Source organism: Octodon degus, unplaced genomic scaffold (genome assembly GCF_000260255.1).
Source record: "Octodon degus isolate 3935 unplaced genomic scaffold, OctDeg1.0 scaffold00098, whole genome shotgun sequence".
Classification (NCBI taxonomy): domain Eukaryota; kingdom Metazoa; phylum Chordata; class Mammalia; order Rodentia; family Octodontidae; genus Octodon; species Octodon degus.
In genome coordinates, this window is record NW_004524674.1 from 6,390,067 (window position 1) to 6,409,701 (window position 19,635).

Sequence of the window (19,635 nt, forward strand, 5' to 3'; positions counted from 1 at the left end):
AAGTCTAAAGTCCAGGAGCCACCAGACCTATCTTGTGGTCTCTAGCTCCAGGGGAGCTCTGTGTAGGGTGTGGGCTCATGGGGCTCTCCCTTCATTGACTCTTATTTTTTTGAGACAAGATCTCACTATGTAGTTCAGGCTCGCCTCAAGCTCACAGAAGTCCTCACGCCTTAGCCTCCCAAGTACTGGGATTACCACCACACTGGCTCCTCACTGACTCTTTTCTCTATGCGCAAACTACCAAAAAAAGAAAGATAGCTTCAGAACAAACTTCTCATACCATTTAATGTCCTCAAGGCTGGGATAGACTGAGGCTGAGGGGAACACAACAAAATGTTTTCCAGTAGAAAGCCAGACAAGGTCTTCTTCTGCTGACCTGGGCTGACTGGACTGTAAGCTCACCACGAACTCTCTCTCTCGCAGCGTCTGTTAAGAATATTCTGGAAGTGTGCTGCCGCCTCACACCCGGACTTGCGGTTGGTCCTTCTTCTTTACCTCTGTCCAGATGTCTGATAGATCCTGGATAAATTGCTGGATCTGACAAGAGAGAGACAGAGTTAACCCTATGCAGCCTGAGGCCTCCCCATCCCTAGATGGATCATCTCGTAGGAAGGAGTTTACTGCTATCCTGAGACTGACTTCTTGCGTCGGCCATGTTGCCTCATTTGAGGGTTTTCTTAGGTGAAATGCAGCATCCAGTTTGGCAGATTTAAAGACATACATAGGAATGGGTTAACCCCTTTTAGAGGCAGACACAGTGATAGCACTAAGAATGGGCTGCAGTCCCACCCAAAGAACAGGAAAGAGCATTACAGATGGGATATGGAATAAAGCATTTAGCAGACAGAGCCAATCTCGGTAGGGCCACCCTCAAGGTGCACCTAGAACCCAGACCCAACTGATACTCATTATGATAATCTTGAATCTATGCACTAGCTTCTGTTTGCAGAGCTTCCAGTGGGCATCGCAGGCTGCCTCTGGAGGGACCCCGGGAGCTCCTGATACGGCAACTCTGGGGAAATCACTTCATCTTTTTGGGACTTGGTTTCCTGCTCACACCCCTCCTCTTCCTCCTCCTCTTCTCATCTTCCTCTTCCTTCCTTTTTTGATTCTGGGGCTTGAAGGCAGCTCTACTACTACTCCACACCTCCAGGGCAGTTGCTGCATCTTTACCAAGGGAAGAGGTGGGCAGGAGTGTAGCTTAGGGAAAGCATCTGCTTAGCGTGCAGGAGGGCCTGGCTCCAATCTCCAGCACATGATAACTAACTAAATAAATATATATTTTTTAAATTAAGGGTAAGGTTGGCCCTGATCACCACTAGGATCTCAGTTCTAAAACTTTTTTTTTTTTCCAACCATCTCAGTACAGAGCACCATACAGACTTTGTCCAAATCTCTCAACAGCCCTGTCAGCTACAGATATAGTTACTATTACTGACTGGATTCCTATTTTGCAAATGAAGAAATACAGAGCCAATGAATTAAAGAAACTTTCCAAATATTAGAGAGAAGACAAATTCAGTATTTTCCAAAATGTGCTCTTATAACAAGTGGCCACATAGTCCAGAAAGAGCTGCATGGCCAAGTAAACTTTAGAAATATCATCTGTTGGAGAGTCTCTACGGGCAGATCTGTAATCAAGATTTCAAATCCTGTACATTTAAAACCCAAACTTTTTTTACTTATGTATTTTTTTTTGATGGAACCGGGGATTGAACTCAGGCCCTTGTGCTTGCAGGCAAGCACTTATTCTACTGAGCCATCTTCCTGCCCCCCCCAATCCAAACTTTAAATTACACTTTTTCTAGATATATTAAGTCTGTGGGGCTCTTTCATCCCCATAGGAAAGAGTATCTTGAGTTTGTAGGACTGGCTAAGCAGTTTAGAAAATGCCACTGGGAGTTGCTTATTTTCTAGGCCCCTCACACTGGATTCAGATGGCCTGGGCCTCTTCCTGAGCTGTTCCGTGTCCCCTGTTCTTAGTCCTGTGTAAGGCTTTGTCCTGTGTAAGGCTTTGTCCTGTGTAAGGCCTGCCTACGGGCTGCAGTTGAGAACATTATTCACGGAGTGTCTCCCAAGTCTCACTGAGAAAGAACCCACTTCGTACTAGGTGTCTGGGAAAGGTATGTTCCCTTTCAGGAAACCTTGTATGTTCCTATTTTGGTACAAAACCTCTATGTTCAGAGTCACTCTTATTCCTGGTATAGGTACTAATAATCTAGGAAGCCACAATAGTTGCATTTATCTCTCTAGCTTTGACCTCTGATTTGAATTTATCTCCAGATTCCTACTTTTTTTAGGCTACTTGGTCTTGTGTATTTCTGTCAGTCGGCTCATATCCTATGGGAATGAAGTGAGATATTTTAAGATCACTCTTGGGCAATTCGGAGTTCTCCTGTAAAGACAAATCAAGGCTGAGGTTTTCTGAATCCAAATTCAGAGAATCATCAAGCATTTCAAAAGCTCAAAATCTGAAGTGGATGGATTAGAAGCTCTGATCTGACTAGGGGGCAGGAAGCTGCAGGCCCCCTCCTTCTTAAGCACTGTTCTCCAAACCAGCTAAAGGCAGGAGGCTTGAGCCCCTCCAGTAGAGGATGGGGTAGATACAGTCAAAACTATTTCAACAATAATACTAAGACTTCAGTAGGCTTTTTCAGTGTGTGTGTGTGTGTGTGTGTGTGTGTGTGTGTGTGTAGTAATGGGGATTGAACCAGGGTCCTTGTGCCGAGCTATATGCCTAGCCCTTTTTATTTATTTACTTTTTGGTACTGGGAATTGAACTCAGGATCTTGTGCTTGGCAGGCAGGCGCCTGTGCCACTGAGCTGTATCCCAGCTCCGCCTAGCCCTTTTTGAAATTTTTAAATTTTGAGACAGCATCTTATTAAGTCACTAAATTGACTGGGGGCGGAGGGGCCTGCCCTTAGGATCCTCCTGCCTCAACCTTCAGAGTGCTGGGTATGGCCTGCACCACCATATCCAAATCTACTCAATAGATATGAAAAGCTCAACAGGAATGACTCTGATTGGCCACTGGAAAACTTTCAGAGCAAGACAATAGACTGATACCAGAAGGCCTGAGAACTTCTGTTCTTAGAACAAATTTTCTTATCAATTCCCTTCTTTGGATAGCAAAATAATTCTGCTCTAACATGCCTTAAGATGGAGGTTGTTTTATGGAGATCCTTTATAGGTGGTCAGTGGGTAAAATCTTTTATATTTCATAAGGTTTGCTTTTCTTCTTTTTTTAAAAAAGGCTACTGCCTCTCACTCAATTGCTTGTGGGCCTGTGTTTCGTATCTATTTACCAAATCCTTCTTTTGTGTCTACTATGTGCCAGGGATTGTTCTAGACACTGAGGGAGAGATCTGAGAGCAAAAACCCCAAAATCTCAGGAGCTTTCTGATATTTCATAGTAGAACTAAAGGAGTTTGCCAAAGGAACAAATAATTATTTAGTCACAGTTCTTTGCATGTCTGAGGACACTCCACTCACACATTTCCCAGTGCCGAGTTTTCCAAAAAGTACAATGTGTGTAACTTTAGTCATGACATTGGGTGGCACAGTGACATACATGATGTTAAATAATTGAGTCATACAGTGAAACTTCTAACTTCCTTTCAATTTTCTTTCCACTGATTCAAAGAATGTTCCAGATTGGTGCTAACACAATTTTAACATTTCTCTAAATTTGCCAATTTTCCTTTTTAAAAAACAAAGTGTAGGCTTCAAACACAAGCCTTTAGCAAGTCCCAGGATCTGACCAGAATGCAATAAGACTTGGTTCTGCACAACTAATTAACATTGGGTTCCTGCTCTTGCCCTATAGTTTGGGAATTCCAGCATTAATGAAGTTGTTCTCAAACTGCGGCACCCCACCTAGCAGCATCACCGGGGAACACAAATTCATGGATTCTCACTTCAGACTGAGTCACAGGCTGGGCGGTGGGCCCACCCACAGGCCTTGTGCCTGCTCCTGGTGACGCTGAAGCCGTTCAGAGGTGAAAGCCCAGCTCTGCGCCAACTTATTTTCTCACTTGACCAGTCCCAGACCTCCTTGCCCTTCTGCGCTTGGCCCCGCCCCCACATCTGCCTACCATGTCCAGTTGTTTGTGAGTGTCCTCTACCGACACCTGGGAGGCCTCCTTTAGCTGCTTGCTCACGATCTGGAAGAGGTTCAGCGTTGCCATCTTGATGGTGCCCAGCAGGAGGGTCTTCTTGGCCGCAGTGTTCTGGATGTGTGCCCAGCGAGATTCCTGAGGAAAGAATATGCGAGCTCACTGTGTGTGTACACCCCGGGGGCTGCGGCCCACACACCCAGAGCCTTGGACCCAAGTCCTTGCGGCCCAGGACGCTCACCCAGACGATAACATCACTGCGGGCGCGGTCGAAGCGCATCTGCAGCCTCGCCAGCTCATTGTTGTGCTGGAGGATCTCATCGTCCTTCTCCTCCATGTACCGCGCCAGCCGCGCCTTGGCGCGCTCGATCTTCTCCTGGCCTTCCTGCGCCGACTGCATGAGGTCCTGGTGCATGCTCACCAGAGTCTTGTAGCGCCCGATCACCTCATGGATCTCCTCAAACTGAAGCGAGTGGAGGGTTTGGTCACTACACTGTCAGTATCCCAGGGACTGAAGCAGTCGTCTTAGCTGGCTGGCCCCTGACCTGGACACTTGGATGCCTGCCTTTAAGCTCCTAGCCAGGGTCAAGGTTGCAGATAGTGAGGAAGTAGGGGTCCTGATGCCTGCTTCTTCTGGGCTTACCTGGGCCCCAGCCCAAGTGTTGGGGGTATGCAGATTGAACCAGGGGCTGTCAGCCTGCACTGCATCTTAGAATCATCAGGGGAGATTTAAAAGGATACCAGCAAGTTCCACTCTCAGAAATCCAGATTAATAACAGAGCTAAGGTGGCCCCTGGCATCTGAGGTTTGCAAAAGACCCCCAGGGGACTCTAGGCCAGAGTTGAGAATGTCCTTGCAAGGCATTTAGAGATGTTTCCCAGTGTAGTCATTCTCCCAGTCATAAGAATTTCCCAATAGCCACTTAGAAGCAAGGGGCCGTGCTGCAGGGACGTAACAGGAGATAAGAAAGCCAGACCCTGCTCTTCTGAAGCTGACAGCTTGTGAGGCAGAGGGAGGACAGACAGGAACAGATGTAAACAGTTGAGTACCACACAGAGGATCAGCCTTATGTAGGCTTAGGGGCAGGGCAGCACAGAGAGCCCCCAGTGATCTCAAGCATGGTGCTCTTGGTAGCTTTGTTACTAATTTTCTGGGGGTGAAGCTGGGCATGAAAGGGGCAACCCTGGGTGGGAGGTGGCCCACCAGGCTCAGATCACCTTTTCCATCTTGGTCCAGGCCACTCTGGCCCTAAAGGGCAGACTCCCCCCAAATAGAACAAAGGCCGAGCAACCCACTCACTTTAGGCAGGGTCCTGATCTCCAGTTCCCTGAGACCAATTTGCCTCCCAGCCACTGCGAGAGACACTCCCAAACACTTTCTCCACCTCATGACATTTCCAGTGAGAGGTTAGTGTCCTGGTAACTCCCCTGGTGGCCTTTTCCAACATCTGCCTCTCAGGAAAGGACCACCCAAACCAGGATGGGAGGAGGCAAGACTGGTCAGAAAAAGTTCCCTGGGAGAAAAGGTGATAGACATGAGACTAGAGGTCTGAGTGGAAGATAGCCAGGCAAAAGCAGGTGGGGAAAGTGAGGCGGGGATCTAGGGAGAGGGCACAGCCTGGGGAAAGACATGTGAGGCAGCGGGCAGCGTGTTCAGGGTGCTCAAGGTACTGTAGTATAGATGGCCTGAGCTCCAGAGAGGGAGCAAGAGATGGGTCTAGAGAACTTAAAAACAAACAAACAAACAAACAAACAAACAAACAAACAAAAAAACAAAGTCAGTCATCCATGGCAGCAGAAGCCCAAAATCCCAGCTACTTGGGTGAGTGAGGCTGTCTGGGTGACTTGTCAAAACTGTCTCAAAATAAAAATAAATCAAAGAGCTGAAGGTGTAGTACAGTGCTTTCCAGGCTTAATCCCTAGTACAGGGGTGGGGAACAGCTGCCTAGTGAGCTACAGAAAGAGTGTGAACTTTGTTACTAATGGGGAAATAACTCCATTTCCCTATTTCCTAAAGTTTTCCAGGTGCATAATGCAACAGCACCGAGAGTTAGTGAATGGGCTACGTCAGAGCTCCCAGGGAGGAATCAGGAAATCTCATTCTCATGTGCAAAGGACTCATGGGCTGAATTAAAGCGGGTCCAGCTGTCCAAAGAGGGGCGGATCTGAACATCAGTAAGAATAACACTGGGCTGGGGAGATGGCTCAGCGGTATTAGTGCCTCCCTGGCGAGTGCAAGGTCCTGAGTTCAATCCCCGGTACAAAAAAATAATAATATTAACACTAAAAGATACTAGCTATAATAAAAATCCCACAACAATGCTAATAATTAAATGTCATTTTTGGAGACTGGATGGAAAACCAGTTCATTATTCTGGACACCATAAAGACGCAAGCATTAAAGAATAAAAAGAAGAAAGCACTTAATCAGCTCTTTCTTTAAGTAGATGACAAAGAAGAGATTCTCCTTTTTAACCTGCCTTTAAGCATATCAATGGAATCATACAGCATATCCTTTCATTTAGAATAATGCCTCTGAATAAGGTCTGTGACACTTAAACACTCATAGTATGAGAAACTACTTTAGACCTTGATTAGAACAAACCATATGTACAAAAAGCATTATAGCAATAAGCGCCTGGACAGCTGATACTAAGGGACAGTGATCAAATTTTAATAGGTAACATACAACAATGGTATTGTTATAGTAAATGGAGTTTTCATATTCTAGAGATAAAAACTGACATACATATAGGTGATAAAAATATTATCTGTTTCAAAAAAGTGTTAGTAGGAAGAGGCGGGGCTATGACTAAGATTACTGTGGAATTACTTAATAGGTAATGGGTGCCCAATGGACTATTTTCTCTATTTCTGTTAAAAGTTGTCCAAAATATATAGTTTCTTAAAAATATTGATTGACATAGGACAGTTGCGCAGAAAGAGTAATTTCTCAGGTTCTGAAGCAGAGTAAGATAGCTATGGTTGACAACAATAATCACGTCATAAGCAATATAAATTGCATACATAGACTGAAGTGTCACGCTGGACTCCACAAATATGTAAATTATTATGTCGCCATCAAATATAAACCTATACTTAACATTATTGCAAAAAAGCAGGTAACAGAAGGGTATGTGTGATATGACTCATAGTTTATGGGCAGGTCTCAAACTACTAAAAACAGGCATGAAATATATAGAGTTAAAAATCAGGATACAGGGCCGGGGAGATAGCTCAGCAACATTAGCACCTGCCTGGCAAGCCTAAGGTCCTGATATGATCCCCGGAACCAAAAAGAAAAGAAAAAAATCAGGATACTAGTTTTCTCAAGGAGAGGGGAGGAAAAATGAGATTTGGAAGGACATATAACCTAATTACCAGTAGGTTTGTTTTGTATCTGGAATTGAACTCAGGATCTTGTGCCTGCTAGGCCGGTGCGGCGCTGCTGAGCTCTATCCTCTGCCTACCCAGCAATGTTTCACTTAAGAAAAAAAATTGGGAAAATATTAAGATTTGACAAAGCTGTGTGGTAAGCTCCCTCGGGTAGTGTGTTTCTCTGTACTTTCCAGCATGTTTAAAATATTTTGAATAAAATAAAATGAGAGAGACAGACACACAGAGAGATACCAGGAAGGCTGTAGGATTTGAGTAGTCTGACTGGGAATGACATAGAGTTGAACCCCAGATGAGGATCAGTAGCTAAGAGGCAGGGGCTGGATGCCAGAAATACCTAGGAGGCAGAATTGACCAGCTCTGCTGATGGATGGCTGTGGAACTGAGCTGGGGGAGGAGTCGACCACGAGCTTCCGGGTTTGGGCAGGGCTTTGGGTGGGTGGTCGTGTTACTTAGCTGCCTGGGACACACCAGCAGCAGACTTGGCCTGGGGGTGGCAGGAAGCGGAGGTGTTGTGGACAAGGTCAGTTAGGTACAAGGGGCTGAAGCTTAGAAAATGATTTTACCAGCTCCGATTTCAAGGCATGCCTTGCAGTTTATCTGCTGCTTTAATATGTTGGTCTTTGCTCCATCCCAGCAAAAAAAAAAAACAAAACAAAAAACCCTCCTCTAATCATCAAGTGAACAGTTTATCTTACGGTAATAGGGCCTGAGAGGGGAGGCGGTGACACAGATTTGAGATTCATGCATAAATGAATTATATTAGTGTTTCTACCTAGACAGTACAGGGGCTTGAAAAAGCTGTGTGCCCTTTGTCTGCCTGTGAGCCCTCACAGGACACTGACCTGGGCAAGCCCCTATTGCTGGCCCCATGGGAGAGGAGGGGACAATCACTGATGCGGTCACATCACAGTCAAAGGAAAAACGGAGAGCCTCTGTGCTGTAGGAGGCTTGGCTGGGAAGAGGGCTGCGAGGTTCCCCAGGCTCTGCCCATGGGGCAGCAGGAAAGTGGGTGTCTCGGGCGAGCGCTGGGGACCAAAGAGGAGAGGTGAAAGTCACAGGCTCTTCCACTCCCGGGCTTGAGGACTTGTGCAGGTTTCCTAACCTCCTCGGCCTCAGAGTCCTGTGTAAAGGCTAACAGGGACACTTTCCCTGGCCAGCTAATGAGGTGGCCCGCCCAGCTCCGGGGTGGGTTGGGTGCATCTCTCTGCAGTTTATTCTCAAACAGAAGACACCAGGAAGGAGGGGGAGGTAGGGATGAATGTGGACCACATGATGATGCAGGCACAGCTTAACGCTGGCGCTCCAAAACCACATGCCCCAACACACACACACATACACACACACACACACACACACACGCACACACGCACACACATGCACACATTTCTTCAGACAGACACAGCCATGGACACATATGGAGACATGCGCACACAAACCCTATGGAGTCTTTTACCTGGTCGTCAGGCACAGAGACCCATGATGATACACAGCCCCTAAGACTCGGGGGCTTTACTAACTGTGCTCCTGTGTGACCACCACTGCGGCCAGGACTCCAAGCACCAGCCCACAGCCCAGGCCCCGGGGAGGAGGGTGATGGGGAGGGTGCCGAGGTGGGGCCCACCTCGGAGTTCTCCACCACCTTCTCCAGGTACTTGTTGAAGATGGAGTAGTCCTGCAGCTTGGTGTTCAGCCGCTGGTGCTCCAGCCGCAGGGCCGCCATGTCCTGCTTGGCGTTGGCCAGCTCCCGCAGGTGATGCCGCTTGAGTTCCCGCTCTTTATTGGCTTTCTTCAGGGCGCGGATCCGCTTCTGGTCGTTCTCCTGGGATGAGAGAGATGGTGAGGGTCAAGCAGTCTTGCCTTGCCCTCCCTGGGGTTTCTGCTGGCTGGGGGCCTCAACCCTTCTTTCTGCTGAACCAAGATCTTGCTAGTTCCCCCATGTTGGAGAAGAGGTGTGGACGGAAAAGACTTCGAGGGTGATCTGAAGCTAGGTTTTGGTTATCTGAAGCTAGTTCTTGAAGCCAGGGGATTTCTGTGAACTGAGCTACAGCTCAGGAGCCTGTGAGAACAGAGGTTTAGTTCAAAGTCAAGACATGGCCTTATGGTGGGCAGACAGGAAATGATTCAGATTCTGTGGATTTGGGCTCTGGACTTCAGAGAGCAGGCAAGGGAGAACCCAGGAGTAAAAGGATACAGTAAACCCATATTGCAGCAGGCTCACTGCCTGGAAGGAACTCAACACTGGGGAAGGCTGAGAAAGTCCAGAAGTGGGAGCTGGAGCCCTTCTGACAGAGCTTGCATTGTTTCTGTTCTGAGTGGTAGCCATTTGTCATGGGGTAGATGGCTGGGCCAGGGTTGGGAAGCTCAAATTTTCTCTTGATTTGGTACTCAGTGCCTCAATTTCTCCAACCTTAGAAATGTGAAACAGTAGCCTCTTTCTTCCTGGAAAGCTATAGTCAGTGGTGATTAGCTACACAGTGAGGAGACATGTTCCTAGGAGCTCCGACTAGCATCAGCTGGGGCTAGAGGACATGGTTCGGGCGATACCATGCCCAGAAAGGAAGAAGGAGGCTCAGCCCCTGCAGTCAGCCTAAGCCCACCTTCTTTCATCTGCAAAGCCCACTCCTTGACTGCGCTCCTGTGCCCCATTTCTTCTCCTCACAAGGGCTGCTGTGACTCTCCACGCATGCGCAGGCGTGATGGCAGCACTTGGAGGACACAGAGGTAGGTGCATGGAGGATCTGTGCTGCTTTGCCGCGTAAGCACAGGGGGAGACAGGAGCCTTAAACTAATGGTGTGCAAATCCACCTGGGAATTAAAATCACCTTGGGGAGCTTTAACAACACTGTAGGAGCCTGGGCCCAACCCCCAGACCTGCTGAAAGCAAAGAGAGAGGAGTTGCTGCACTCTTGTATTTGCGACAAGCTCTGACCCTCAGAAAACCAGTTGGACACTCCACCTGAAGTCTCCTGCTACCCCAACCACTCCACCAGTTTTTCTCTGGCTACTAAAATGGACTAGATCTCAGGAGAATGGGCTCAGCCTGTCAATTCCAGTCCTGCATAGTTAGGGACAGAGTGTGACAAAGTGACTTAAGAGCAGGAGAAAGGAGAGGGCAGCAACTAGGTCTCATGAAGCTGGGCCAGGACAGAAGGAGATCCAGCTATATCTGGATTCTCAGATGATTAAATCTCGAGATGCTGAGGCAGGAGGATTACAAGTTTAAGCCCAGCCTACAAAAATTAGGAAGCTTCTGTGTCAAAATAAAAATTTAAAAAGGTCTAGTAGTGTAGCTCAGTGTGAAGGCCCTGGGCTCAGTCCACAGCAACACACACACACACACACACACACACACACACACACACACACACACACACGGACACACACGGACACACAACTGTTTCTCTAAGGACCGATGGGGAGGGTTGTCTTGGAATATTATCTATTGGGCAGTCCTTCATCAGTCCCCACCTTTGGTTCATGGGGAAAAAAGTAGAGTGTATGGGAGACTAAACCTCCTTTGATTCACTGTACCCCCAAGTGCTTATCCAGGCCAGGCAGCTCCATGTATGCATGCCTCCGTGCATTCATGCATCCATCCATGCATCCACTGCCTGAATAAACTGTATGGCAAGGAGAAAGAAAAGAGCCACGGGGAGGGGCAGAGACCAAGGGTAAACAGGAAATTGCAAGCAACCCGATGTGGGGAGAAGCACAAGCATAACTGGAACGCTGAGAATACTTTAAACCCAGTGAGAAGCCTGCAAAAGTGTGGAGAAAGAGGAGGAGGAGGAGGAGGAGAAGGAAGAAGAAGAGGAGGAAGAGAAGGAGGAAGAAGAGAAGGAGGAACAGCAGGAGGGATGCCCTGTGGGTCTGCAGTTTGGCTCCTCTGGCCCGCTGCAGCCACCCCCTTCATACCTGGATGAACTGTTCAAATTTCTGGATGTGGGCTTTCAGCTGCTCTTCCTTGATGCCCAGTTCCTCCCAGCGCAGCTTCAGGGCTTCCATTCTGCGCTTAAATGTCTTCAGGGTGCAGGAGGAAAGAGGTCAGGAAACCCCCTGACATGGGCACCCAGAAGACCCCAGCAGCCCCTATTCCAAAGTCTCTACCCTTAGGTGCAGGGAGGCCTCCCACTCTGCCCCTGTACCCACTCGATTACAGCATCCCAGAACATGGATATCCCAAGATTGGTCTTTTCTGTCGTCCCCAGAGGAAGGAGGCCAGAACCGCTGGCCAGAACGCCTGCTCTAGCTACTCCCACCCACAGCCAGGGGATGTCTCCGAGCCCCAGACAGCTCCACTCCTATCCTGCACCCTGGCTCCCATCCCTGAGCTCTGCCATCTCACCTCCTTCTTTTCTTCCAAGGCCTGATGCATGACTACGGCCTCCTTCTTCTTCTCCAGGAGCCGGATGGATGGGGATTCTGACTGCTCATCAACAGTGGGGAACTTCCTGCCGGAGATAAGGGCAAGAGAAACTAGTGGGTTATGAGGCTGGGGCAGGAAGCAACGCGTGGAAGGAAAGGGCTCCTCTCCCCAACCTGGGCCAAAGGAAGATGTATAGAGAAGGACTTGCTGGTGTCAGGGTAGCAGGTGAGGGGTGGGTGATAGGGACCGGAGCAGGGGTTGGAGCTGGGGCAGGGAGATTGGGAGGGTGGAACCAAGGGGATAGGTTAGAAGATAAGGCATGGGGCGGGCGAAGATCCCTGTCCCTGGGGCAGACTATGCCCGCAGACACTCACTGCAGCAGTTGCAGCAGCCGCTCCCCATACTGCAGCCGGAAGTACTCCACCAGGTCTTCCTCTTCCATGATGCCCAGACTCATGGTGGCGGTGAGCTACCCGCCCTTGCGGAGTCTTCCCAGTGAGCAGTGGGTGACAGAACCCCTGGGGAGTGGGGTTGGAGTGCGCTCTTGCTTTCCTCTCTTTTTGCTTTCAGAGCCTCACAGAGGGTAGGTGTTTGAGAGACTCAGCAGATGCCAACTAGAGGCCCAGGGTGGGCGGCTCAGCACCTCGAGTTGGGGTGGTGGTGGGAGATGTGGTTACCTGGCAACAGATTGCCTAGTTCTATGGGCAACTCCTGGAACCTGGCTTCGCCCTCTGACCTCTGCTCTCAGCTGCCCGCGCGGCTGCGCTGGCTCAGCTCCAGCTTTTCCTCCCGCGAGACCCGGGCGCGGGTCCCGCGGGGCTGAGCTGTTACATTTTCTCTCCCTTTTTGAACTGTAGGGAAAGGGACGGAAGAAAGGACAGAAAAGAGAGAAAAAGAAATAATGAAAAGAAATGGAAAAAGCGAGAGGAAATGCCTAAACACAGACAGGTACATGCGTCCCCATAAACGGTTTATTAACAATGACCGCCCTCCTCGATCCCATCAGCGCGCCGAATCAGCTTGCAGGTAAAAGCGAGGCCGTGGCTGCGGCGGTTGCCGGGGTCTCAACTCGAGCTGGACCAAGCGGGGACCTCACCTGACTGCGGGCCCGGCGCTCGCCGCTCGCCTAGCTCCGGGGTCTGGGGTGCCCCGGGGGCGTCCCGAGCTTAGCACGCCCACCCCACCTCGTTGCCGGTCCTCTGGCGCCCTCTGCTGGCCGTGCTCACCCGCACTTGAATCCCGGCTCGGAAGGAGGAACCGGAGACAGCCTCGATGCCCCCCACCTTGGTCTTGCCTATCCCTGCCTACTGTGCGGAACCTCCGCTCCAGAATCGTCTGTAACACACGCCCCGTCGCTTCTGTCCAGGCTGGGGGCCGCAGCACAGGCCACAAGGAAACCCCCACTCCGCACCACTCCCATGCTACCCTGAGCCCCTGCGCCTGCGATGCTGCTTCTGCATCTGAGTGTCCCAGAGACACAGACCCGGCGGGGCAACAGTAGAGAAAGCAACAGCCATGCTGAACTTCGCAAAGGGGCACGCTTCTTTCCTTGTTTATGCAGAGAGCCTGGCCCAGTCAGGGGCTTCCTGCCCTTGCCCCGGAGGTGGCAGCTCAATTTGGGGGAACAAGGGATGCCAGTGCTTGCAGGAGAGACTGCTTCTGGAATCCTGTTTGCTCGGTGTATAGTAAGGCGCATCGAGCCTGGCTATTGAATGGCGGCGGCAGGGGTAGGGCAGGAGCAGGTTGGTCTACACCTGGAGGCCCATCCGGGTGGACGACATCTTCTTCTGCGCCTGTGTCCTCTCATGTCTGGAAACTGGTTTTGCTGTTTCATTTGGTGCCTTGCAGTGAGTTACCTTCTCTGTCACCTTCTCTGGGTTCCCCCTTCCCCTGTCTCATGTGGAGCATGGTGCAGGCTGAGTCCCAAGAGCTCTCTGTTCATTGCCTCCCAGGGAAGCCCAGCTCCCCAGTTCCCACCCCAGGGGTTGAACCCAGGGCCTTCGCACTGAGCTACATCTCTGGATCCTTTTGCTTATTATTATTATTATTATTATTATTTAATTTTCTAAAAATTTATTTATTTGGTGCAAAGTCTCGCTACATAACTCGGTCTCGTAGTGACCCTCCTGTCTGAGCTTCCCCAGAGCTGGATTGCAGACGTGAGCCACCCTGGTTTCTGCAGCTGGCCAGGTGAGCCCTTCCGGGGCAACTCTACATTGAACCCTCGTCCTTGCACTTGCTAGGCAGGACCTTAGACCACTGAGCTGTCTCTCCAGCCCTATTTTATTTGTGAGAGAAGGTCCTGACAAGACTCTGATTTGCCCAGACTACCCTGATACATGAGATCCTTTTGCCTCAGAGGTAAAATCGACTGGATTTAGGTTAATCATCTAATGGATTTAGGTTGCTGAAAACCAACAGATACCTTTTGATTTCTGTCCTGTTTTACCCTCCTTCTGAAGTGCCACCTGCTTAAAAGGAGGGAAAAAAGAAGCCTATCAGGAGAGAAATGCTATCGGCTTAGCCAGGTATAGGCCTGAGTTCGACCGCTGGTATCACAATATCAAATATTATTCTGACACACAGGCCAGCCTAGTGCTGGGTGCACGATCTCCCTCTCTCCTGGGAGATTCCCAAGTCTATACTCTTTTTTTTCTTTCTTTTTTTTTTTTTTTTAATGTGGGGGATCGAACTTGGGACCTTGTACTTGCCACTGAGCTATGTCCACTGGCCTATGCTCTTTATGTCTTGAAGCTCCACCAGGGGCCCCCAAGGTCAAAAGGGGGATATAAAAGAGCCGCGTCCCTTGCCCCTGCTCTTAAATGCATCACAACCTCCACTTACTGAGCTCCACTGGGGACTGGGCACTGGACTCCTCACATCGCAAGGGACTGGAAATGAAGTGTCCAGGAAGAGGAAATTACTTTGATGAACGTCAAACCAGTTGTGCTCATGCTGACAATTAAAAGGGTGTTTGGAAATAAGCTAAGAACAGGTCTTAATAAATAACTTAATGGCAAACAAAGGAAGAAGAAAAGAAGGGCCAGCCAAACCGATCAACAGATTAAAGTGCCTGCAAGCAGGAGCAGGGGTCGGGGGTTCGATCCCGCACTGAGATGGCAATAGAGACTGAGTGTGGTGGTGCGCGCCTGTAATCCCAGCTCTTGGGAGTCTGTTAATGGGCAGATCACTATGAGTCTGATCTAGTAGAATGAGACCCTGAACACCCTATAGACCCTTCCCTAAAAATACAAAAAAAAAAAAAAAGAAATAGGGCAATCTTTTTTTTTTTTTGAGACAGGGTCTTGCTTTGTGGTTCAGGTTGGCCTTGAACTCAGGGCAATCCTCCTGCCTCAGCCTCCTGAGGCCTGGAATTATAGGCATGCACCACCATGCCTGACACTGTAATTTCACATATAAAAATCTTAAGGGAAACAATATTCAATTTAACTTAGTTCACACAATCTCCTGGCTCTCCTGGAAAATTCTCTTTCAAACAGTGGCCAGGAATGTAAGTCCTTTCCATTTTACAGTGACATCATAATCAGCATATTCTTTAAGTTAAACAAATGACTTTAAGTGAATAATTCACCTTGATAATAAATTACAATGGTGTAATATTTGGAAATCTATTAGTAAATTTAGTTCTATGAAGATGCCATAAGAGAAGAAAGTCATTGTAATAAATGCCAGCCTGGCATTGCAGATTTCAACATCCACCCTTTAAAAAATACTATTAGCTTACAAAGCCACTTTATTAACATGATACAAAAATTAAGAACTCAACAGATAACACTTCTGGTAAAGATGATCTTCTTACACACTCAACAAGTGTTCTGCTGTCACTTCAATCATGTAACATTGTTTTAGATGCTCTCATATTGAAAAAAAGGGAAGAAAATTAAGGTTTTTTTCTTTCCCCCTTCCTTTTTTTTTTTTTTTTTTTTAACATTGTAGCAGATGCTGTGATCATGTGCTATGAAAATCTAGGAGAATGATTAATTACAACGCTTTGAATTTTATGTGGTACTCTGTCATTAGAATGAGGCTGATTTACGTGCACAGACATGGAGTAGTATTAATGATAAGTGATGTGCGCAGGGCCAAATGCAGAGCGGAGAGTGTGTGTTGGGGGCATGAATGAAGGATGTTGTCGAGACCTCCACAGACAGGAAGGCACGGGATAGGGATGAGTTGTTTTCAGTAGTTTTTTCCTTTTCTTGTCTTTACATCATTGTTTGTTCATATTGTCCTGTATTTTTTATTTCTCTTCAGTGAGTATGTATATTAGTTATGTAATTAAAAATAAACATAAAAGAAAAATGTATCCATTTGTATTGGCAGCTACAAAAGAATATTCTTAGAAATTTAATGAGAGCTATACAAGATTCTGCAAAGAAAACACAGGGCTGGAGGTGCAGCAAGCAGAAGACCCTGGATTTTATTCTCAGCACTAAAGAAATGAGCAAAACCCCAAATTTTTAAATGAGGAATGGAAAAGAAGACTTGAATAGACTTACAGCATTTCCGAGTGACAACTCAATATTGTAAAGATGTAAGTAACATCCAAATGAATTTAAGAAATTAACTGATTGCAACCAAAATCCCAGAGAGCTTATTTTTCTCTCTAACAGCCAACAAAATAGCATAATGTTCACCTAGAGAATCAAAGAAAGAAAATATTAAAAAAGAAGGAGGAAGAAGAGGAGGTAGGGGGAGGGTTAGGAAGTGGGGGGAAGATGAGGAAGTGGGGAGAAGATGGGAGGAAATGAGCACTGTTTGATCCTAAAAAGATGAAAATGCAAAAACACTGCTCTGGCTGGGGCACTTTAGGCAGAAAAACTAAGTGCCTTAAATGTTTGGACACATCGCTGGGCCTGTCGATTGCCTAAATTCACAATGTTAAGAGATACCTCTGGTCAGAGACAATATCTGAGAATTATTATTGGCTCCAAAATGCAAGAACCTAAACACAAAAGGGAACATAGCTGTTTAATGAAATGCATACAAGTGTAACGTGCCAGCGTCGTGCGAAGTGTTAACTTCAGCGTTCACGCAGCCTTTCACACATTTGAGAGTAATCTGTGGATTTGATTTCTTCACTTTTCAAGAATTCCCAATTATGCACAGATTTTTGGATAAAAAGGGAGAATGAATTGTGAATTAAGTGAGTTACTGAGACATGTAATTTCAAAAGCAACATTATAGGAATCTTTTTGCCTCTTTTCACTCCATATTATGCTGAATGTCAACAGGAGCACATTTTAATCTATTTGCTCATGGAAGCATTTAGGGCTTAGTCATGTTCCCTTCAGGACTGGGTGATCTAAAGATGTTCTGGTGTGCTTTCACTCTTAGAATTGTGCAAATCCAGTGACTTCCCCAAAGCCAGCCATCATTTTAATATTATTTCAGTTTTTAAATTTAAAAACTTTCAGGGCTGGCCAAATAACTCAGTGGATTAAAGCTTCTGCAAGAAGGCTCAGGGGCTGGGGGTTGGAGGGGGTTGATCCCTGGGCCTTCTGTGCTGGCCCTGCCCCCAGGGCACCCTGAGACATTAATTGAGACTGGGCATGGTGGCACACTCCTGTAATCCCAGCTCTTGGGAGGCTGTAAATATGCGGATCACTAGGAGTCTGATCTAGTAGTGATGCTCTGAACACCCTGTAGACCCTTCCCTAAAATACAAAAATACTAAAACCTTTCTTCTTTCACTTAGTAGACGCCACTTTACCCGAACAATCACCAGCAATGGGACATGAGTGTTTGCTCCCAGGCATCCGTAGGGATCCTTGGGGCTCTCAGTGGGATCCGTTGAACCTGGGGGAGAAATGGCAGCAGGAATGAGGAAAAGATAGGTAAGAAGACAAGAGCTGGGTCAGGTGGTGGCCTGTGTGCCTGACTGGCGAGAGGACCCCTAACTATAGTAAGGGGCTTTATTTATACCTTTACAAAGTTACAAGAACCTAAGCACAAAATGGAGCATAGCTATTTATGCCACAAGGATGCCTAGTGACTAACAGCCATGAAGTCCACGCAGGATGTTTTTCTCAAGACTGAGGTAGCTTGGTGGCTTTAGGCAGTGAGGCCTCAGCCTGTCCTACCTCAGACGATCAACTGCAGCTTCAGAGGCTCCCAATAGCCATCCATCCAGCTGGGTGATTTTACTGCATTGTGGCCTGTGCTGAGCTGAGGGGGAGAAGCCTCACTCAGAGATAGCTCCAAGGGCCACTAACAGGAAAAGGATAACGAACCCTGCTTGCATGTGTCTCACGGACTAGTCTTGATTGTGGAGACCAGCCTGTACCCAGCCTGCTCTGTGGCTTGTCCCTGACAAGCTAAGTGGCTCTCTGTGCTGCTCTGATTTCCCAATGCTGGTATTTCTGAGAGGACAATTCCCAGTGGTCCAAACTAACAGCTCTGCTAAGCAGCCGCTGAAATAATCGCTTTCTTCCTGACCCTAGATGTGAGCAGGAATGTGACCTTCATCTTACATCAGGAAGACAACCGACACTCTCTGTCCATCAATAAAATCCATTGTTGGTGTCCGGGTCACTGAGGAGAGACCTAAAGTGTTAGGTTTTTTGGTGGCACAGTAAAGAGATAGAAAAGATAAAAGAAGTCGTTATTAACTCTAAAGACACATAGAGGATTGAGGGCAGATGGGGGATCTTCAGACCTGAGACAAAGAAAGCTGGGACTTTTATGGGCTCTTGCTAGGGGCAGAGTTTGAAGGGCAGGTTTAGGGATACCTAAGGAGCTGATTGGGGTCTCTCCTCTGCTTAGGGGTACACAGGAAAGGTGAGAAGAAATTGTATCCAGGACTGGGTTGGAGAAGAAGGGGAAAGTGGTTATTGGGAAGGTATGCTGTTGTTCTAAGGACTTCATCCATGTTAGATGACCACCATAATAATTTAGCAATTTATAATATGGCCAGAACCTATCACTAAGCAAGCAGAGGAAGCGTCTCATGCTCTGACCCCGTTGCTCTGTTCACCGTGCTCTTCTCGCCTGGCCTGTCAGCAAGGACAGTTTACTTTAGTTCCAGTACCCCAGTAGTCATACTTCGCATCTTTTTTTTTTTTTGGGGGGGCAAAAAGTTTGCTTTTATTCCATTTTTATAATTTTATCCGATGACAAATGAATAATATTGTTATTCCAAACTTTTTTTTTGAGACAGGGTCTTGCTATGCAGTTTGGGTTGGTTGGTCTCTACCTCACAGGGCTCCTCCTGTCTCAACCTCTTGAGTGCTGGGATTACAGGAGTACACTACATTCCCAGTTCTGGGGTGGCTCATCATGCCTGGGTTCCGGCCCCAACAGGGCATGTGGGGCTGGGGATGGAACTTGGGATCTTGTACTTGCTAGGTAGGTGCTTATGCCTCTGAGCTAACTCCCAGCCCCTCCTACTCCAAACTTTACCTGACAATAAATATAGGAAGTTAGATTATATGAGGAAAAGAAAGTGAAGGAAAAATAATGTGAAAGAAAAACTGTTACTGTAGATTTATTTCCATGCATTAAATGGTCTCTTTCATAGAGTCTTGCCTATATATGTGTCTTCAATAGTTCTGCCTGGCCTTTCTTCCAGCAGACTTTTTTTTTTTCAAGTTTTAAAAAATTATTTTTATCCCATTTCAATGAAGCCGGCCTCTTCACAATCTTCTGATTTTGCTGGGAACTGGGAGTGAGGGGCAGGAGGACATGGGTGGGGAGTGGGTGGAGGGGAGCGGGCGACAGATCAGGGTGCTGGCC

General features: G+C 47.6%; 1 protein-coding gene across 2 annotated transcripts; it reads right to left on the bottom strand.

Annotated features, from left to right (window-relative positions):
- Window positions 1-296: 296 nt before the first annotated feature.
- Ccdc42 (coiled-coil domain containing 42) lies at window positions 297-13,018 on the bottom strand. Of its 2 annotated transcripts, XM_023723382.1 has the most exons (8): window positions 12,977-13,018; window positions 12,255-12,398; window positions 11,860-11,965; window positions 11,430-11,534; window positions 9,136-9,333; window positions 4,358-4,579; window positions 4,096-4,254; window positions 297-537 (listed from the first exon to the last, which is right to left on the bottom strand). In XM_023723382.1, exons 2-8 carry the CDS (start codon window positions 12,335-12,337, stop codon window positions 460-462), a joined length of 951 nt encoding a protein of 316 aa, XP_023579150.1. In that variant the 5' UTR covers window positions 12,338-12,398; window positions 12,977-13,018; the 3' UTR covers window positions 297-459. The 2 variants fall into 2 exon arrangements, with proteins under 2 accessions (XP_023579150.1, XP_004638518.1); XM_004638461.2 differs by lacking the exon at window positions 12,977-13,018 and having other exon boundaries at window positions 12,255-12,698.
- Window positions 13,019-19,635: the final 6,617 nt, after the last annotated feature.